Raw genomic sequence first — 23,070 nt, 5'->3', positions numbered from 1 at the left:
ATAGGGTTAGTGAGGCGGATTAGGGGTTAATAACTTTATTATAGTAGCGCTCAGGTCCGCTCGGCAGATTAGGGGTTAATAAGTGTAGGTAGGTGTCGGCGACGTTGTGGGGGGCAGATTAGGGGTTAATAAATATAACATAGGGGTCGGCGATGTTAGGGCAGCAGATTAGGGGTACATAGGGATAACGTAGGTTGCGGCGGTTTACGGAGCGGCAGATTAGGGGTTAAAAGTGTAATGCAGGGGTCAGCGATAGCGGGGGCGGCAGAATAGGGGTTAATAAGTGTAAGGTTAGGGGTGTTTAGACTCGGGGTACATGTTAGGGTGTTAGGTGCAGACGTAGGAAGTGTTTTCCCATAGGAAACAATGGGGCTGCGTTAGGAGCTGAACGCTGCTTTTTTGCAGGTGTTAGGTTTTTTTCAGCTCAAACAGCCCCATTGTTTCCTATGGGGGAATCGTGCACGAGCACGTTTTTGATGCCGGCCGCGTCCGTAAGCAACTCTGGTATCGAGAGTTGCATTTGCGGTAAAAATGCTCTACGCTCCTTTTTTGGAGCCTAACGCAGCATTTGTTTGAACTCTCGATACCAGAGTTAATTTTATGGTGCGGCCAGAAAAAAGCCTGCGGAGCGTTAACAGCCCTTTTACCGCCGAACTCCAAATCTAGGCCTAAATCATTAAGGGAATTTTTCGTAGTGGGCCACATATCTGTATCATATTACTAACATACAGAGAAATAGATGTACTTTTTTGTTTGCTAATTTTGAATTCTAACATAACAAGTTATGCTAAACTAGCCATAGTACATCATTTATTTATCTTTACATTTAGGGTAAAACACAACAGAATAATGTTGCAAATCGATTTCATTGATATACTGCCTATATAAGGTACATGTACTATCCTGCAGGTAGTGTACATTTCTATATGTATTGATAACAAATACAGCAAGAACCGCCACTTTTTAAGTTTACTTCTATATTTAATTTCCCTCTTTTTTTTTTTTTATGTATTTATGTATATAAATTATTGTGCATAGTTGTGAATGGACATGACACAGAATGTTTGGCAATTAGTGTCACTGTATATGCTTGCTGCACTAGACAATCCACTATTATATAAATACACTAACTTGGGTATGTATCGTAACCATGGCTACAGTTACTATGACGATTTATTTACACTATAATATTTATTGTGCAGATCACAGGTAATTACATTACGTTTGTTGGTATCATTTTCAAATACCTATAAGGTAATTTTGAGCACATTGTAGATTGTTATTAAATGAAATACAAAGCAATGTATATATGTTTTAATCATGTCGCGAAACCGGAAGTGACATCACTTCCGGTTGGCATGATCACGGTGGAACGCAAGATGCGTTCCACACTCGATATTTTGGCACACTTTTTGGAAGCAACAATTGTTTGGTGAGACACTGTTTTGATACACTATAAATTGTGTGATATTTGGTTATTTGCTCATGCTGATGAAGGGGTTGTGAACTCCGAAAACGTTCCATTAAAGAATCTATTGAAAAGACCTGAGAGTGCATTTGACTGGGTTACATATATATATATATATATATATATATATATATATGAATTGGGGAACACCGCACGTGTCTGTAGTATAAATAAATAAATAAAAAGTCCAGTTGTCCATAATATGTAATTCAGAGATTGACATTGATTCCATGTAAATGCAGTTCAATCCTGATGTTTCCAAACAAAGATAAATGGGCAAACAACATATTTATGGAAGAGCCCTCAATCTCATGAGATAAGTGTGAGCTCCTGTGGAGAGGGCAATCTTATCCCACGTAGGTCCTTATGTGTTTTGAAGTGTGGATACTTCTTCATCAGAGGTGATATGTATATAAAATCTGAGTGTGTGGAGATTTCCAGTGGGTGGCTCACCAAGATGGCCACTGAATTACACTGCTCCTTTTTTATATCTATTTATAAGATAGCTTGTGGAATCCTAAGCCATCCAGACCTCCCTTGGCAATAGGTGTGCCTGGGAAACTTCCAGGGTCAAGACTCTCCAACTCTTGGCTACCGAAAAGTCATTTTAAAGGAATAGTCTAGTCACTGGAAGCTGCAGACGTTGAGCAGTGAGCTGAGGCACTGTGATCCCCCAGCAAGCTGGATATAGCACAAGTCAGTTCTATCTTGTTTGTGAGTATTGCCCATTAAGTGGGGTGGATGATGGTTATCCTTTGTGGATTGTCTGCACTAGAAAGTGCCCTTCTTTTTGCTTTTCTGTTTACAGTGCTGGATGATTGGTGTGGAAGTCACAGAAGGAGCAGCTGCAAACACCAGTCCACCACAGGGAACTTCATGAGATTTACATAAGGGACAGAAAAGTCAAAATTAAACTTGCATGATACTGATAAACCATGCAATTTTAAGTAACTTTCTTATTTACTCCTATTATAATTTTTTCTTCGTTCTCTTGGTACCTTTGTTCGAAAAAGCAGCAATGAAGCATAGGAGCCGGCCCATTTTTGGTTCAGCACCTGGGTAACACTTTCTGATTGGTGTCTAAATGTAGCCACCAATCAGCAAGCACTACACACCCAGTTGTGGAACCAAAAATGGGCCGGCTCCTAAGCTTACATTCAAATAAAGATTCCAAGAGAATGTAGAAAAATTGATAATAGGAGTAAATTAGAAAGTTGCTTAAAATTGCATGCTCTATCTGAATCATAAAACTTTAATTCTGACTAGACTATCCCTTTAACTCTAGCCAAGCTATTAAGCTTTTTAACGGAATTGTGTTCTCAACTCAGTGCTAAACAAGATGGAGCACGTTATTTCTTACCTTATTTATGTTTTTACACCACTGTTTGATTCCCTAACAGCAGCTATGGGGGATGTTCTCCTAGAAACGTGAGTGCTTCGTGCAAGAGATCATCTTGGAGTTTCTCCTATCGGTCTGGCAGTTCCTCAAGAGGACTTACCATCAAGGCAGGATAGGAATGAGGCTTCCCTAGAACCAGATATTTTGGATTTTGGCATGGTGCTGCCAAAGAAAGTTCTCTGACATATTCTGCTCATGTATTGGCGCCAACAAGGTCTTATGCTTCACTGGACGTGATAATGGATACAGAAATGTATCCTTAATGCAGAGTGGAATATTCCCAACACAGTCCTATGGAAGCTGACCATGCCTCAAGATATTGAATATGCAGGAAGGACATAAGGCATAGTTTCTCCACAAGATTTACTACGTATTTTCTTCAATCATGCACCTGCATCAAAAGTGTCCCACTTACCCCAGGCAGCATGACCGGACTTTACTCTAAACATAATATCTGCTCAGGTTTAGCTGGTGAGTTTGGTAAACCGAAAACTGGAGTGAGATGAGAATATATACTTGGATGATATAAGCTAGCGCAGGAAAACATATCCCTGCTTGTGTGACACAATTTTTTTTGTACTATGCTTTCTAGTCATTAATAGTTTCCAAAAGAGACTAGCTTATATATAAACCTGTTAGAATGTTTTTATATTAGTTTTTTGGTTTCTCTTATTTCTGTAAACAGGGACTCCCATATGCCTGATAAGTGTACATTTTCTGTCTGGTGCAACAGCGCTGCTGTTTTAACTCTTTATGGACTCTGAGATCTCGGAGAGGCATAGGCTGAGTAGACATGCTTTGAATTTAACCGGCTGTCTAATATAACTTTGTTAATATAATAGAATATTTTTGTTTTAAGTTTGGTTTGTAAACTTATCAGACTGGTAAAATACTTATGACAGTGTTTAAGCTTGCACAAGTTATTAATGTTATATAGGTTCTTCTTATCAGGATCCTTTAGCTTTTTCTTAACTAAGTCCACGCACACATTTATAGCTGCTACTTAGCAAATGGTTCAGTCCATATTTTATGTCCCCTAATTATAGAACTCTAAGGAGTATGGTAGTAATTTGTTTTCTTATATAGGGTGTTTTTAGACATATTACTGACACTTGTGTTGTCTTTACACCAGAATTTTTTCCAATCTAGGGAGTCTATGGGGCAGATTGATACGACCTGTGATGCATTACTCTATCTGCCCCTATTTGCTATTTGAGTTGTAAATATGGAACTTAATTTTCTGATGCTGTGACCTATAGTACCACTGCAAATTGCTATCCCAGATCACTTTACTAATTACTTATTTAAGAGATCAGCTCTTTTTAAAATTGCTAAATTACTTTAGCTCTGCTCTTTTCATTTGTTGAATCCTACATCTTAAAGGGACAGTCTACACTTTAGTCATCTTAAAGTCTTACCTTAAATTAAGCTGCAATTAGCCTCCTGCACCCTTTCAAGTTCATGCAACAGTAACAGTAAAAAAGTTATTTTAAAATTAATATTGTTTGTCTACTTTGAAATGGCTGCCAAGCTCTGCCCACTGATGACATCACGATCTGGGCTAAATCTATGCACTCTTTTGTAACTAGTTAGCCTTTGCAGTCCAGTTAGTGATGTCATCAGTGGGTGGAGCTTGGAAGCCATTTCAAAGTGGCCAGAAAGAATATTCATTTTAAAATAACTTTTTTTCTGTTCCTGTTGTATGATATAGAAAGGGGAGCAGAAGGTTATTTTTAGCTTAATCTAAGTTAAGACTTTAAGATGACTAAGGTGAAGACTGTCCCTTTAATTATGTAATGCTCCACCATTTCAAGGAGTCAGCTGGCCTTTAGTAACCTCAGACATTAGACTTATTAATCCTACACACAGATGTTTTCCTCTTATATTGTCATTTTGAGATTTTATATACAGATAGATTAAACTCATATTTTGCGTAGGGTCTCACAGCTTGCTATCTTAAAGGTGATATATATCAAGCACTTGATTGAGCTTGAAAATAGTTACAGCACCTGATTTTGTGATTTCATTTGTTTTAAAAGAACTAGTGAGAAGCATGGGTAATTTATCATTGTACATACTAGTGCTAACAATACCGCAATGGATAAACAAATAATTCAATGTGTTTACCTTAAATATACTCCAGCGCAAATTATATTGTAAAGTATAACAAATTTCTTATATGAATCCTTCCTGATTTTTCATCTGTTTATTACAACTTTCTCTATGCATAATGCGTTGGAGTACAGTAGAATGCTCTACTCCTTTTTATGTGTATACGTGCTCTACCTTTTTTATTACAAATGCAGGTACATTAGAAACTTCTTACTGTTTAGATTGTGCCTGTCACTTTAGTTTCACTGTATGTGATGATTATATCTTTATCTAGACGATTGATATTTATTTTTAGAATGATGGCTACACCCTGTACCTGTTTCCTTGCCTTACTGCGTATTGTATTGTATACCTGTGTTTCCCAATAAAAAGAATTATAACAAAAAATAAAATAAAATGTGTGTGTTTGTATTAGTGGTAGTTATTGCATGGTAGGCTTAGCTGAAGGAGAAAAAAACCTACCTGCCTGAGATGATTTGTAGTTATATGGTACAATATTAAAATGTATTTGGCCAAGGAGAAAAGTATTTGTCTGCAATGTATGTGAATATAACAGTCTCTGGCCATATCAGGTAGATGTAGCTCTGCAACGATTGTTTTTTTTCATTAAAGGGACATGAAACCCAAATTTTTTCTTTCATGATTCAGAAACGACATACAGTTTTAAACAACTTTTCTAATTTACTTCTATTTTCTAATTTGCTTCATTCTCTTGATATTCTTTGCTGAGAAGCATATCTAGATAGGCTCTGTAGCTGCTGATTGGCTGCTGCACATAGATGCCTCGTGTGATTGGCTCACCCATGTGCATTGCTCTTTCTTCAACAAAGGATATCTAAAAAATGAATCAAATTAGATAATAGATGTAAATTGGAAACTTGTTTAAAATTGTATTCTCTATCTGAATCGTGAAAGAAAACAATTGGGTTTAGTGTCCCTTTAAAGGGTCATTATAGTTGAAAAATGACATGCTCTAATCCAGTGCTTTCCAAACTGTGTGTCGTGACATATTAGTGTGTCGGCGGCAGTGTGTAAGTGTGTCCCTGCTTCAGCACAAATTTTTTTTAAATTTCTTTTACATTTTATTTTTGGTTTCCAACATTCCGCCTGCCTGCTACGCATATCACATGGTTGACACGTGATTGATACCTAATGGGTCACAGATCATCCTAACCTATTGGCGCAGCTCAGTGGGAACTGAAACTATTCCCATTGGCGGCTTTGGTGGCACATTGGCTCCTGACTGCACGTGTAGTCTCCTCAATCTGCATGTGTAGTCAGTGAGTGGGATAGCAGTGTGTTTGCAGCGCGGGCAGTAGTCAGTCAGACTTGCAGAGCTCTGAGGGCGGCAGCTTAAACGCTCAGCAGAAGTCAAAGTGTTGGGGTTTTTTTGCAGCTAGCTCCCGGAAGTGCATTTCTGCTCCTGCTCTTAATATATTGATAGGAAGTGGAAGCTTAAAGTTAGTTTAACGTCCTTTTTGCTAGTACAACTGAATTACTGTGTCACGAAATGACGTAGGTCTAAAAAGTGTGTCACCAACATGAAAAGTTTGGATCTGTTAGAGCATGTCATTTTAAGACTATAAACGCTGTGTTTAACCCCTGCAACTGGGTTAAACACACAGTAGAAATACTATTGGTCCACAACGGAAATCACTGCTGATCCAATCAGCAGCCCTAGTCTCACGATGTAGCAGTGTGCAGGGGTTAAACATACAGCGCTGCAGGGTCAATAGTCTTAAAATTACATGCTCTGAGTATTATTATTTTTATTTTCTTGCGTTGCCTAAGGCCTTTCTTTTTCCAGGATTTTCAGGAATTTGTGAGAAGACTGACTGTAAACTTTTTCTTTTTTTTTACCATTTATTACATTGTGTCAGATTTTGTGTGATAAGCAGTGTAACTGTCTAGAATTATTACACATTTTCACTGAGTCTTTTACAGCGGTTTAAGGAGTTTCTGAATTGGAAGGTGAAAATATACAGATTATCCATGTGTACTATTACTCCTTCAGAAAACCTATGGATAAGCTGACTGACTAATTATTAAAGGAATAGTCTAGTCAAACTGAAACTTTAATGATTCACATAGCAACTTTCTAATTTACTCCTATTATACATTTTTATTCGTTCTCTTTTTATCTTTATTTGAAAAAGCAAGAATGTAAGCATAGGAGCCGGCTCCTTTTTTGGTTTAGCACCTGGGTCTGAATCATGAAAGTTTAATTTTGACTAGACTATTCCTTTAAATATAACCAAATCATATTGTGCACATTAAAGCAGATTAATTAAACATGTTACAATTAAAGCTGTTATATTTTGAGTGTTTTTGCTCAATTAATTTAGATGGCTCATTTGCCTTTTAAGGACAGTTCCCAGAGTTATGTGGAAATCAGTGACACAAGCCTGAATTTAGTTAGACTCATGTGTAGTTTGCTGCCATAGAGTTCTTCTAAAGACATGTTCATACTCCTGAGGTCCTATGAGCCTATCTAGCTTTACTGTTCAACAAAGCACACCAAGTGAACAAAGCAAAATTTGATTTAATATTAAAAACAGGGGCACTTTCATTCATCAAACTCGCTCCAGCACTTCCCCCGCCCATCTCAAGTCTCTTCATATGGCAAAAATGACAAATCCGGCTTCCTCCAATCACGACTTGGCCTCAGGCAATGTTTGCTCTGGGGTTGAAGCCGTGATTGGAGGAAGCCGGATTAGTCATTGCTGACGTATGAAGAGGCTTGCGACGGGCGGGGAAGTGCTGGAGCGGCTTTCAAGAATAAAATTCAAGTATTTTAACAAAACGAGTGAAATGTAAAGTTTGATGAATGAAAGTGCCCCTATTTTTATTAGGATTTTTAAAAACCAGGCACACTTTCGTCAAACTTTACATTCACTTTAAGGGATTAATTGAATGCATGTGTAAGTCTATGAATGCATGTATAAGTCTATGCTTTTGGTTCCAAAATAGGGTCGATTATCAAAGCCTTTACAGCTGACAAGATCCTGTTCCGACGAGTCTTAAAGAGATATGAATGCTGTGTGTTAGACCATTTTATTATTGCACTATCACTTGCATATACCTATGTGCTTAGCACCTGCAAAAAAAGGAAGAAAAAAAGTAAAAAGGGACATGTGAAAATGAAACCATGATTCAGTTAGTGCGTGTCATTTTAAGAGTCTCTTCTTGTAATTTAACTCTCATACATTCTACAAAGAGATTGTTTGATCTTTGCAGTAGCTTATTTGTATCTATCTCTAATTGGCCTCAGCAGAATAGATAAGATAAGAGGGTATGTCTCAGGACTGTAAAGCAGTTCAATTTTTTAAGGATGACAATTCAAATGTTTTTTTAAAAAATTAACAATTTAGTTGCTGATAAGTACTGTGCTTACACAAAAATGTAGTTCTGTTCCTTTAAATTTAAGAACAGCATATTTAATATCCTTTTGTATGTTAAAAGCCTTGCAAATAAAATTTCTAACACTTTCATTTATTCAATTATATATATTTCTTTTTTGATAATAAAAGTAAATTGTAAAGTTATTTAAAATTGCTTGTTCTATCTGAATTCTATGCGAATAACTTTTTCCTGGAGATTTGTTCTATACAATATTTTATTTTCATACATCTACATTACATATATACAGTAATATATGTATATATGTAATGTAGATTTATAAAAATAAAATATTTTATAGAACAAATCTCCAGGAAAAAGTATTTGCAGCATGAGTTATTCAGTCTATTTAGTGCGTCATGTGACTCTGCATTGAGTCACATGACTGCTGTGCCCCAATATATTGTATGTCACAATATGGCACCATACATGGGAGAATCAAGCACCTTATTAGCATTCATCTTCAAAGCAATCTTTTTCAACACTTTGGGGTAAACTGAACAAATAAAGCAGACAGCAGAGATTACTTCATTTTAATTCATAAGAAAATGTTATTTTTAATGATTTTTATCAGGAGTTAAGTGTCCCTTTAATGAGGAGAAATAACCTATGTTACTATCCAATTAGTAGGTTATCATAAACCCAATCTATTGGGCAAGCAGAAATGATTTGGCAAACTCTAGGTATAATTTTATATTAAATTAATTGTATATTCTGTGTATTGCCTTTTTTTATATATAAAATATAGCAATTGAACATGTTTTGCAATGGAAAAAGTGTGAGAAAAGTTTGATGAACCTTTTTCATGAGGCCTATAAAGTTATCAGTGCTGATTTTTTGCTTTTAGATACAAAATTAAATGTTATTCTTATACTATAAATAAAAAATTTAAAATGTTGTTTTGAAGAAAAGTTATTTAACACATTTTTTCTATACATGAGCAGTTTTGGTCAGTATTATAAACAACATTCCAGAAATATTTGTAGGCTGGAGTGAAGCCAATGGTTATCTTTTGAAGTAATAACTTGATTTTTTTTCTCTTTAAAGTGATCCTTATGTGAAAATGACATTGTATGATCCTGCAGAAGGAATCTTGACAAGCGTACAAACAAAAACCATCAAAAAGGTTAGAGCATTATGTATATTTTTGCTATGTCATATAGAGACCAAATCCAGTCTGCAAGATCCTAGTTTCTTATTTCTAGGATTATTCCTTTCACAATGTTTGCTGCTTATTGGTGGTTAAGGACACCTCTAATATAGACAACAACTGTTCAACTAATATATGTAAATAATTAATAAAAAGCCAGAAAATTGTGTTTAACTCTAACTGGTGCATAGAATCCATAAAATATTGAGGGTGATTTTAAATTTTGGATGAGAGAGAAACAACAAACATCTTTCGGTTTACTTTCAGTAAATTCTATTTCTTTACTGAAAATATTATAAACGTAAACCAGAGAGATCAGCTTCACTTCCAGGCAGACGGATGGGCAAGGTTAAACCCATCACACTCCACTGAAACATTCTGTGGCCAGAACTTGCATTAGAGGAATTTTGGACATACAGTAGGGCTTTTGGTGCTAAGAACACTGGTGCATTGCAGATGTCTGACATAGGCGTGTTTCCTTCAACATGAACATTGTCTTTAGAGTTACATTTAAAAATATCTATATTGTAAATGCTAATTCAGAGGAAGGGTCAATGCATACAATGCCAAATATAAAATGCGTTAGTTTTCCCATGTGTAATAGTTGCCTAGGAGGAGCAAAAATTGAATTTAGAGGTTTAACTTTCCATGAAGTTTAAGAAAACTTAATTATTATTAGAGATTCAACCTATTTGGTTCCATAGATTACAGAAATGGATTCAGGGCTTCCAAGATACCTGTGAGATCCACAGACTTGTACTGTCTTCTTTACTGAGGGTTCATCACTTGAGTTTGAATTCACTTTTCTAGCTCCCATAATAAAATAATGCACCTCCTCAGACAGATTGTTTTCTGTCTGCACCATGTCATGCTCTTAAAGATCTTTTAGAGATCTTTAAGATGTCTGACATAGGCGTGTTTCCTTCAACATGAACATTGTCTTTAGAGTTACATTTAAAAATATCTATTGTGACGGATACCCCGGCTACCCCAACTGGGTAGCTCCGCCAAACGGGTCCTGCTTCCTCCCTGCCGACTGCAGCTATGTAGCTGGCAAGTGACCACAGCCTGTAGCCACCCCTGATGCCGGTCAGCACCAGTATTTAGGGTCCCACCCTGTGGCAGACTCGGGCTACCCAGACTAGGTTGCTCTGCCAGAGGGTCCTTCCTCTGCCTGGAACAGGCTGCTGTGTAACCCAGGAAAGTGATTTTAGCAGGAGCCCACCCAAATAACTAGACATACTAGCATTCAGGTAAAACAGGAACTGATTTTATTGGAAAACACACACTCTTTTATACACAAAGCTCATCTTGATTAGACACTGGACAATCCCGCCATTCCCACCCCTCCAGACAGACCGGCGCCTCCATAGCAGCCATAGTCCCACAGAATCCCAGGACCCAGATGTGACGGTTTCGGGGTGATCCCGGGGGAACAGCGGCACTTCCAGGGTGTCATTTGAAAGCTCTCGGTCCACAGTGCAAAAAGCGTTGTGATTCGTTACTGGGGACAAGATATACAGCCCGTTGAAGTTATGGGGGTAGGAGTGTCCAAAAACCCCGGTTCCCAAAGGAGCTCCCCTCCGGTAATCCCCAAACCTCTTGTCCTCCGTAGGGGCTACTAATCCCCCACCTCTTGTCCTCCCTAGGGGCTACCAATCCCCAAAAGAGCGGAACTCTGGAGTAAAGGGCCGCTGGAGCGACCAGAGGTAAAGTTAGCGGATGTCCTGCTGTTCTGTGGCCGACCAGGAGTTCCAGGAGCCCGGCCAGCCTGAGACAGGTTAGTCGGGTGTTAGTTGTAAGGTGGCCGACCGGGAGTTCCAGGAGCCCGGCCAGCCTAGAATGTTTTTTCCTGGTCATAGATAAGCTCTTTCATCACCAAGTGTACACAGCAAAACAACACATAGCACTCATCTGGGAGATCCCATAAGCCATGAAATGGCCAAATCTAATGTAACAGGGAGTGCGCCATGTAGTAGGGGGGTGGAAGGTAGCCTTAGCTCTCTGGTATCTGTGACATATCCCCCTCTCCTGTTCGGCAGGCCCGGCTAGACCCTTAACGGGTCAGCCTGGGGCTTTCAGACGGTGGCCCTCCACTTCTCGGTTGCTGGGAGAGGTTATCTTATCTCTCCTAGGCTTGGGGCCTCCTGGGGGGTTTCTGCTGGCGTCTATCCCCTGCACCCTAGGCGCAGGGACAGTCACACGATGCAACGTCCCAAACAAGTTTGCCAAGGCCGGCTCCCAAACAGTTGTTCTCCCACAAATTCCAGTGTCCTTAAGTTCCATGGCCACACTGCCTCCCTCTGTGACACTCAGTTGAGTACCGGCTGACCCACTCACAATCAAATCTAGTGCCGGTTTCCCAGCTGTATTCCCACCCCAGACTGGAGGGTGAGGTTGCTCCTTGGTGGGGCAGGAAAGACTCGGGTGCCCAAACTTGTGGCACCAACTGCAGGGGCGGGTATCCAACAAAGCCATTGCCGGTTTCCCAGCTGTAGCTGGAAGTTGCTCCTTGATGGGGCAAGCAAAACTCGGGTGCCCAAACTTGTGCCACCAACTGCATGAGCGGTTACCCCCTGGTCTGCCCCCTGTGAGAAATACTCTGGGACGAGAAAAGGGTAGAGACTCTGCCAAGCTACTGAGGGGAGAGACTGTCTCCCGAGAAGGAGATCTACCGCTGGGGAGGGAGGTCTGCTACCTCCGCTCCATAGGAAACTGCTCTGCCACTGGGGAGGGAGACCGACTGTCTCCTCCCCTGGGATGGGGTTCTGCCGCTGGGGACAGTTATCGACATCCGTCTCTCCCTGCAAGGGGTTCTGTGTAAGGGGAGGGAGGACGACAACCTCCACTCCCAGGGGATGGCTCTGCTGCTGGGGAGAGAGACCGACTGTCTCCTCTCCCAGGAAGGGGTTCTGCATAAGGGGAGGTAGGACGACTACCTCCACTCCCAGGGGATGGCTCTGCTGTTGGGGAGAGAGACTGACTGTCTCCTCTCCCTGTACCTGGCTCTGCCGCTGGGGGGAGAGACCGACTGTCTCCTCTCTTAGGAAGGGGTTCTGCGTAAGGGGAGGGAGGACGACTACCTCCGCACCCAGGGGATGGCTCTGCCGCTTGGGGAGCGAGACCGACTGTCTCCTCTCCCGGCTCCTGGCTCTACCGCTGGGGAGAGAGACCAACTGTCTCCTCTCCCGGGAAGGGATTCTGCGTAAGGGGAGGGAGGACGACTACATCCTCTCCCGGGAAGGGGTTCTGCGTAAGGGGAGGGAGGACGACTACCTCAGCTCCCAGGGGATGGCTCTGCCGCTGGGGAGAGAGACAGACTGTCTCCTCTCCCAGGAAGGGGTTCTGCTTACGGGGAGGGAGGATGACTACCTCTGCTCCCAGGGGATGGCTCTGCCACTTGGGAGAGAGATCGATTGTCTCCTCTCCCTGCTCCTGGCTCTGCTGCTGGGGAGAGAGACCGACTGTCTCCTCTCCCAGGAAGGGGTTCTGTGTAAGGGAAGGGAGGACGCCTACCTCCTCTCCCTGGTTTCCTGAAGCTGTTGCAGGGGCTGGGCAGAGGCCGGCGGCTCTCTGCCCTGTTGCCAGCGCTTCTGCTAGGGTGGCCCCCTGGTCCAAGACCATAAGCTCGGAGCCAGACTGCTGATCGGGATCCAGCAGCCCTGGTTCCCTTTTTCTTTGTTGCCACTCCTCCATGGTTGAGCTGCATGAATCCCAGAGGGCTGCACCCCAGATCTGTATAGCCTTGGCACACTGCCTAACGAGATCTAGCAGCCTCTTGTATTCCTTGACTAGTGCCTCTTCCTGGTCACTTATAAAATCCAGATCATCTAGTAGCCAGGATTCCTCCAAGAGATCCAGCAGTTCCTCTTGGAGCCCAGAGATATCCTCCCAAACTGTGGGTCCTCTGTCCTTTTTGTAAATAGCAATCCAGGGCCGTCGAAGCCAAAGCCCCCTGTGGGGGAGCCATCCTCCAGCCATGGCTGCACTTGCATAGCGAGCCATTGGAGGGCCCGATAGCCTTCCTCCACCCACATCTCTTGCTGGACCAGTCTATGTAGAACAGATATCCATTCCTTCTTTGGCTGTTTTCCCAGGAAAGGCACTCAAGGTCCGCTGAACCAGGAATCTCGTGTCATTCGTGGGAAGGACCTTTCCATTGTCCCGCTTCTGTTGATGAGCCTCCAACCAGAGGTCCCGGCGGATCAGGTCCCTCTGTTCCAGCCCGTCCTGTAGGTAAATAGGGCCGACCAGCTGGGCCAGCACCTCCTGTACTCTTCTTAGAAATTCGACTTCCATAGTTACCGGCTACTGTGGCCCTTCTCCTCTGTCAGCATGAATAGTGTGGAAGAAGCAGATCCCACCGCTGCCAGCTAATGTGACGGATACCCCTGCTACCCCAACTGGGTAGCTCCACCAAACGGGTCCTGCTTCCTCCCTGCCGACTGCAGCTATGTAGCTGGCTTGTGACCACAGCCTGTAGCCACCCCTGATGCCTGTCAGCACCAGTATTTACGGTTCCACCCTGTGGCAGAATCCGGCTACCCAGACTAGGTAGCTCTGCCAGAGGGTCCTTCCTCTGACGGGAACAGTCTGCTATGTAGCCCAGGAAAGTGATTTTAGCAGGAGCCCACCCAAATAACTAGACATACTAGCATTCAGGTTAAACAGGAACTGATTTTATTGGAAAACACTCTTTTATACACAAAGCTCATCTTGATTAGACACTGGACAATCCCACAACAGACCGGCGCCTCTATAGCAGCCATAGTCCCACAGAATCCCAGGAGCCAGATGTGACGGTTTCAAGGAGATCCAGGGGGAGTGGCGGGACTTCCAGGGTGTCATTTGAAAGCTCTCGGTCCCCAGATGCCACAGTCCAAAAAGCGGTGTGATTCATTACTTGGTACCAGAGACCATTGAATTTATGGGGGTAGGGCTGTCCAAAAACCCTGGTTCCCAAAGGAGCTCCCCTCCGGTAATCCCCCCACCTCTTGTCTTCCCTAAGGGCTACCAATTCCCAAAAGATCGGAGCTCTGGGGCAAAGGGCCGCTGGAGCGACCTGGGGTAAAGTTAGCGGGTGTCCTGCTGTTCTGTGGCCGACTGGGAGTTCCAGGAGCCCGGCCAGCCTGAGACGGATTAGCCGGGTGTCAGTTGTAAGGTGGCCGACCAGGAGTTTCAGGAGCCCGGACAGCCTAGAAGGGTTTTTCCCGGTTATAGATCAGCTCTTCCATGACCAAGTGTACACAGCAAAACAACACATAGCACACATCTGGGAGATCCCATAAGCCATGAAATGGCCAAATCTAATGTAACAGGGAGTGAGCCATGTAGTAGGGGGGTGGGGGGTAGCCTTAGCTGTCTGGTATCCATGACATCTATATTGTAAATGCTAAATCAGAGGAAGGGTCAATGCATACAATGCCAAATATAAAATGTGTTAGTTTTCCCATGTGTAATAATTGCCTAGGAGGAGCAAAAATTGAATTTAGAGGTTTAACTTTCCATGAAGTTTAAGAAAACTTAATTATTATTAGAGATTCAACCTATTTGGTTCCATAGATGGATTCAGGACTTCCAAGATATGTGAGATCCACATACTTGTACTGTCTTCTTTACTGAGAGTTCATCACTTGAGTTTGAATTCACTTTTCTAGCTCGTATAATAAAATAATGCACCTCCTCAGACAGATTGTTTTCTGTCTGCACCATGTCATGCTCTTAAAGATCTTTTAGAGATAAAGATGAAGAACTGGCCTTGATGAAAGAAATCTTTTATTGGAGGAAGTGTTTCTCAATATCTTTTTAAAGATTTCTTGCAAGAGTATACCAGAGTCTTCTAGGTAAGATTGGAAGGATAAGCTCAAGAGAGATAGGGGAAAGATATACACTGTTTAGTGATCCCACCTTCGGTTTAAAAGGATTAGTTGCCATAGGCTTCTGAGACTTAATTTTTTGTGATTAGCAACTGTTGCTTTGAGATTCACTACTCTTAAACGCTATAATGCCATTCCTCATCTAGCCTGTTCCTTTAAGGGTAGAAGGATTTTCACTTGATTACCTATCCTATAAAAACCATCAAGTTAAAGGGACACTGAACCCAATTTTTGTTCTTTCATGATTCAGATAGAGCATACAATTTCTCCTGTTAAGTGTAGTCAGTCCACGGGTCATCCATTACTTATGGGATTATATCTCCTCCCTAACAGGAAGTGCAAGAGGATCACCCAAGCAGAGCTGCTATATAGCTCCTCCCCTCTACGTCATATCCAGTCATTCTCTTGCACCTAACTAAAGATAGGACGTGTGAGAGGACTGTGGTGTGTTAAACTTAGTTTTTATTTCTTCAATCAAAAGTTTGTTATTTTAAACGGCACCGGAGTGTGTTGTTTGTTCTCAGGCAGCATTAGAAGAAGAATCTACCTGAGTTTGTCTATGATCTTAGCGGTCGTAACTAAGATCCACTTGCTGTTCTCGGCCATTCTGAGGAGTGAGGTAACTTCAGAACAGGGGATAGCATGCAGGGCCCACCTGCAAGGAGGTATGTGCAGTAAATTATTTTCTAAGGAATGGAATTGACTGAGAAAATACTGCTAATACCGATGTAATGTAAGTGCAGCCTTAAATGCAGTAGTAGCGACTGGTATCAGGCTGATATGTATGTATGTATACTCTGAGGTATTTCTGGGGAATGGAATTTCACTAAGAAAATACAGTAATATTTGAGCCTGCACTGCAGTGAAAGCGACTAGCAGCAGGCTTATTAATAACACTTCATAATTCTCAATTTTTAAAACGTTTACTGGCATGTTAATCGTTTTTTCTGAGGTACTTGGTGATAAAACTTTATGGGCATGATTTTTACCACATGGCTGTCGTTTTTTTTCTGAATAAAAACAGTTTACTGAGCTTCCCCACTGTTGTAATATGAGTGGGAGGGGCCTATTTTAGCGCTTTATTGCGCAGTAGAAATTTAGTCACAGTCTTCCTATTTCTTCCTCCATGATCCAGGACGTCTCTACAGAGCCCAGGGGTCTCCAAAACTAGTTTTGAGGGAGGTAATCAGTCACAGCAGACCTGTGACAGTGTGTTTGACTGTGATAAAAACGTTTATTATTTCAACTGTTATCCGTTTTGGGTATTAAGGAGTTAATCATCCTTTTGCTGGTGGGTGCAATCCTCTGCTAACTTTATACATTTTCTGTTAAAATTTGGTTGTTTTAACATATTTGGTTCATTGTTAATTCAACTGTCACATTTTTATGTTTTCTTAAAAGCGCAGTAGCGTTTTTTATATAGCTTGTAAATTTATTTAAAATTTTTTTTCCAAGCTTGCTAGTGTTATTGCTAGTCTGTTTAAACATGTCTGACACAAATGAATCTGTTTGTTCATTATGTTTAAAGGCCAATGTGGAGCCCAATAGAAATTTGTGCACTCAATGTATAGATGTTACTTTGAATAAAAGTCAAACCTTTATATGTTAAAAAAATATCAGCAGACAACGAGGGGGAAGTTATGCCGACTAACTCTCCTCACGTGTCAGTACCTTCGCCTCCCGCTCAGGAGGTGCGTGATATTGTGGCGCCAAGTACATCAGGGCGGCCCATACAAATCACTTTGCAAGACATGGCTAATGTTATGACTGAAGTACTATCTAAATTGCCAGAATTAAGAGGTAAACGCGATCACTCTGGGGTAAGAACAGAGTGCGCTGATAATAATAGAGCCATGTCTGATACTGCGTCACAATTTGCAGAACATGAGGACGGAGAGCTTCATTCTGTGGGTGACGGATCTGATCCAAGTAAACTGGATTCAGACATTTCAAATTTTAAATTTAAGCTTGAGAACCTCCGTGTATTACTAGGGGAGGTATTAGCGGCTCTGAATGATTGTAACACGGTTGCAATTCCAGAGAAAGTATGTAGGCTGGATAAATATTTTGCGGTACCGGCGTGTACTGACGTTTTTCCTATACCTAAAAGGCTTACAGAAATTGTTAACAAGGAGTGGGATAGACCCGGTGTGCCCTTTTCACCCCTCCTATATTTAAAAAAATGTTTCCAATAGACGCCACCACACGGGACCTATGGCAGACGGTCCCTAAGGTGGAAGGAGCAGTTTCTACTCTGGCTAAGCGCACCACTATCCCGGTGGAGGATAGCTGTGCTTTTTCAGATCCAATGGATAAAAAGTTAGAGGGTTACCTTAAGAAAATGTTTGTTCAGCAAGGTTTTATATTACAACCCCTTGCATGCATCGCGCCTGTCACTGCTGCGGCGGCATTCTGGTTTGAGTCTCTGGAAGAGACCCTTAGCACAGCTCCATTGGATGAGATTATGAACAAGCTTAAAGCCCTTAAGCTAGCTAATTCATTTATTTCTGATGCCGTAGTACACTTAACCAAACTTACGGCTAAGAACTCCGGATTCGCCATTCAAGCGCGTAGAGCGCTGTGGCTTAAATCCTGGTCAGCTGATGTGACTTCTAAATCTAAATTGCTTAATATTCCTTTCAAAGGGCAGACATTATTCGGGCCCGGCTTGAAAGAAATTATCGCTGACATTACTGGAGGTAAGGGCCATGCCCTGCCTCAAGACAGGGCCAAACCAAAGGCTAAACAGTTTAATTTTCGTGCCTTTCGTAACTTCAAGGCAGGAGCAGCATCAACTTCCTCCGCTCCAAGACAGGAAGGAACTGTTGCTCGCTACAGACAGGGCTGGAAACCTAACCAGTCCTGGAACAAGGGCAAGCAGGCCAGAAAACCTGCTGCTGCCCCTAAGACAGCATGAAGTGAGGGCCCCCGATCCGGAAACGGATCTAGTGGGGGGCAGACTTTCTCTCTTCACCCAGGCTTGGGCAAGAGATGTCCAGGATCCCTGGGCGTTGGAGATCATATCTCAGGGATATCTTCTGGACTTCAAAGCTTCTCCTCCACAAGGGAGATTTCATCTTTCAAGGTTATCAGCAAACCAGATAAAGAAAGAGGCGTTTCTACGCTGTGTACAAGACCTCTTACTAATGGGAGTGATCCACCCAGTTCCGCGGTCGGAACACGGGCAAGGATTCTATTCAAATCTGTTTGTGGTTCCCAAAAAAGAGGGAACCTTCAGACCAATCTTGGACTTAAAGATCCTAAACAAATTCCTAAGAGTTCCATCGTTCAAAATGGAAACTATTCGAACCATCTTACCCATGATCCAAGAGGGTCAGTACATAACCACAGTGGATTTAAAGGATGCCTACCTTCACATACCGATTCACAAGGATAATTACCGGTATCTAAGATTTGCCTTCCTAAACAGGTATTACCAGTTTGTAGCTCTTCCCTTCGGGTTGGCTACGGCTCCAAGAATCTTTACAAAGGTTCTGGGCTCTCTTCTGGCGGTACTAAGACCGCGAGGCATAGCGGTAGCTCCGTACCTAGACAACATTCTGATACAAGCGTCAAGTTTCCAAACTGCCAAGTCTCATACAGAGTTAGTTCTGGCATTTCTAAGGTCGCATGGGTGGAAGGTGAACGTAGAAAAGAGTTCTCTATTGCCACTTACAAGAGTTCCCTTTCTAGGGACTCTTATAGATTCTGTAGAAATGAAAATTTACCTGACGGAGGACAGGTTATCAAAACTTCTAAATGCTTGCCGTGTCCTTCATTCCATTCAACACCCGTCAGTGGCTCAGTGCATGGAGGTAATCGGCTTAATGGTAGCGGCAATGGACATAGTACCATTTGCGCGCCTGCATCTCAGACCGCTGCAATTGTGCATGCTAAGTCAGTGGAATGGGGATTACTCAGATTTGTCCCCTCTGCTAAATCTGGATCAAGAGACCAGAGATTCTCTTCTATGGTGGCTTTCTCGGCCACATCTGTCCAAGGGGATGCCCTTCCACAGGCCAGATTGGACGATTGTAACAACGGACGCCAGTCTTCTAGGTTGGGGCGCAGTCTGGAATTCCCTGAAGGCTCAGGGATCATGGACTCAGGAGGAGAGACTCCTTCCAATAAACATTCTGGAATTAAGAGCAATTTTCAATGCTCTTCTGGCTTGGCCTCAGTTAGCAACTCTGAGGTTCATCAGGTTTCAGTCGGACAACATCACGACTGTGGCTTACATCAACCATCAAGGAGGAACAAGGAGTTTCCTAGCGATGATGGAAGTCTCAAAGATAATTCGCTGGGCAGAGTCTCACTCTTGCCACCTGTCAGCGATTTACATCCCAGGCGTGGAGAACTGGGAGGCGGATTTTCTAAGTTGCCAGACCTTTCATCCGGGGGAGTGGGAACTTCATCCGGAGGTGTTTGCCCAACTGCTTCATCTTTGGGGCAAACCAGATCTGGATCTCATGGCGTCTCGCCAGAACGCCAAGCTTCCTTGTTACGGATCCAGGTCCAGGGACCCGGGAGCGGTACTGATAGATGCTCTGACAGCACCTTGGGTCTTCAACATGGCTTATGAGTTTCCACCTTTCCCGATGCTTCCTCGATTGATTGCCAGGATCAAACAGGAGAGAGCATCAGTGATTCTAATAGCGCCTGCGTGGCCACGCAGGACCTGGTATGCAGATCTAGTGGACATGTCGTCCTGTCCACCATGGTCTCTGCCTCTGAGACAGGACCTTCTGATTCAGGGTCCTTTCAAACATCCAAATCTAATTTCTCTGAGGCTGACTGCATGGAGATTGAACGCTTGATTCTATCAAAGCGTGGATTCTCGGAGTCAGTGATTGATACCTTAATACAGGCTAGGAAACCTGTTACCAGGAAAATTTACCATAAAATATGACGTAAATACTTATATTGGTGCGAATCCAAGAGTTACTCATGGAGTAAGGTTAGGATTCCTAGGATATTGTCTTTTCTACAAGAAGGTTTAGAAAAGGGTTTATCTGCTAGTTCGTTAAAGGGACAGATTTCAGCTCTGTCTATCCTTTTACACAAACGTCTGGCAGAAGTTCCAGACGTTCAGGCTTTTTGTCAGGCTTTGACTAGGATTAAGCCTGTGTTTAAGACTGTTGCTCCGCCGTGGAGCTTAAACTTAGTTCTTAACGTTCTGCAAGGTGTTCCGTTTGAACCCCTTCATTCCATCGATATCAAGCTGTTATCTTGGAAAGTTCTGTTTTTAATGGCTATTTCCTCGGCTCGAAGAGTCTCTGAGTTATCGGCCTTACATTGTGATTCTCCTTATCTGATTTTTCATTCAGACAAGGTAGTTCTGCGTACTAAACCTGGGTTCTTACCTAAGGTAGTCACTAACAAGAATATCAATCAAGAGATTGTTGTTCCATCATTGTACCCTAACTCTTCTTCAAAGAAGGAACGACTTTTGCACAATCTGGACGTCGTCCGTTCCCTGAAATTTTATTTGCAGGCAACTAAAGATTTTCGTCAAACTTCTTCCCTGTTTGTCGTTTATTCTGGACAGAGGAGAGGTCAAAAAGCTTTGGCTACCTCTCTCTCTTTTTGGCTTCGTAGCATAATACGTTTAGCCTATGAGACTGCTGGACAGCAGCCTCCTGAAAGGATTACAGCTCATTCTACTAGAGCTGTGGCTTCCACTTGGGCCTTTAAGAATGAGGCCTCTGTTGAACAGATTTGCAAGGCTGCAACTTGGTCTTCACTTCACACTTTTTCAAAATTTTACAAATTTGACACTTTTGCTTCTTCGGAGGCTGTTTTTGGGAGAAAGGTTCTACAGGCAGTGGTTCCTTCCGTGTAAAGATCCTGCCTGTCCCTCCCGTCATTTGTGTACTTTTAGCTTTGGTATTGGTATCCCATAAGTAATGGATGACCCGTGGACTGACTACACTTAACAAGAGAAAACATAATTTATGCTTACCTGATAAATTCATTTCTCCTGTAGTGTACTCATTCCACGGCCCGCCCTGTTTTTTACGGCAGGTCTAAATTTTAATTAAACTCCAGTCACCACTGCACCCTATAGTTTCTCCTTTCTCGTATGGTTTCGGTCGAATGACTGGATATGACGTAGAGGGGAGGAGCTATATAGCAGCTCTGCTTGGGTGATCCTCTTGCACTTCCTGTTAGGGAGGAGATATAATCCCATAAGTAATGGATGACCCGTGGACTGACTACACTACAGGAGAAATGAATTTATCAGGTAAGCATAAATTATATTTTTAAGCAACTTTCTAATTTACCCCTATTATCAATTTTTCTTCTTTCTATTGCTATCTTTATTTGAAAAAGAAGGCATCTAAACTTTTTTTTTTTTTTAATTTATCCACCAATCAGCAAGGACAACACGGGTTGTTCACAAACAATGGGCTGGCATCTAAACTTACATTCTTGCATTTGAAATAAAGCTACCAAGAGAATGAAGACAATTTGATAATAGGAGTAAATTAGAAAGTTGCTTAAAATTGCATGCTCTATCTGAATCACAAAATAAAAAATTTGGGTTAAGTGTCCCTTTAACGTTAAGTTTCAAGCTCAGATTGTCTTCAAATAACTCTACTGTTGATCAGAGGTTATCCGCCTCGTATCACCTACTGTTGCACTAGTGTGTTACCGGATTACTCTTCAGCCGTACTAGCTACCTCCTCAACATACTCTCCGCTCTCTTTGAATCCGTCTGCCACCTAGTTGTGGGACGTCACCAACCAGTCTGTGCGCGCTCTCTGCCTAGTTAGCCGAAACCAACAGTTAACTCTGCAGCACTGACTCGTGTATCAACACCTTTGCATCATCTTTATAGCTAGCGATAAGGTTCTTAAAATATAGCTATATTAAGCTTGTTGTACATTTTAGTTATCCCTATCGTATGATACTTAATATTTTGCTGGTGTTGATAGTTTACTCTAACTGCTGTTTGTTCCTAACGATCATGGCTACAAGCTGCCATAGTTATGAGTCTCTAACATACCGGATATGAAACGCTGATTCTCAAACTTTACCTTGTTTCAACATATCTGTTTTGTGTTGCAGAGTGACTAAACCTTGTATCTCTTCCAGCTTTCAATCAGCAACACTTACCGTAGAATGTATGTTATGTTTAATCAAGATAAGCTATAATTACAGAATATAAAACATGTAATTTCAGGAATAGTAATATTGAATGTCAACCTAAAATACTGCAGTTGTGGTTCATTTCGTAATATTTAAATTTCAGAGTCTTGCAGCATTACAAACGCTTACTTGTACTTGAAATGTGACTTCAGTTGATATAATCTGCTTTGCTTTTTCGTGAACTTGGCAGATGAGCACCTTGGAGATGTCTTTCTACTGAGATATTTTTGAGGCTACATGAAGTAACTGAGATTTGGTTGTTCCTCCCTTTTTCATGACATAGAACATTGCTGAAATGCTGTCTGTAGTCAGCTTAATACGAAAATGTTCTCCAAAGTCTGCTAAAGTTTTGTCAAGGCAATATTTATTTAATGTTCAATTCCAATACTTTTTACTGAAGATTATCCTCTAGTCTTCACAGATAGTATGAAATGGACTCCTATTCAAAAAGCCTGGAATCTTTGGTGATTACTTGCTACTGCCCCCCCCCCCCCCCGCTTAAATTTAAAGGTAC

At 41.9% G+C, this 23,070-nt stretch overlaps 1 protein-coding gene across 1 annotated transcript in view; it reads left to right on the top strand.

Moving 5' to 3' along the window:
- NEDD4 (NEDD4 E3 ubiquitin protein ligase) overlaps positions 1-23,070 on the top strand; it is a 430,182-nt gene that overhangs the window by 94,683 nt on the left and 312,429 nt on the right. The window contains exon 3 of the mRNA XM_053717506.1: positions 9,426-9,504. Coding sequence (XP_053573481.1) covers positions 9,426-9,504 — 79 coding nt within the window. The remainder of the gene's footprint in view (positions 1-9,425; positions 9,505-23,070) is intronic.

This window comes from Bombina bombina, chromosome 6, assembly GCF_027579735.1.
Source record: "Bombina bombina isolate aBomBom1 chromosome 6, aBomBom1.pri, whole genome shotgun sequence".
In the NCBI taxonomy this organism is placed as follows: Eukaryota; Metazoa; Chordata; class Amphibia; order Anura; family Bombinatoridae; genus Bombina; species Bombina bombina.
This window is presented reverse-complemented; position numbering and strand designations above follow the sequence as displayed.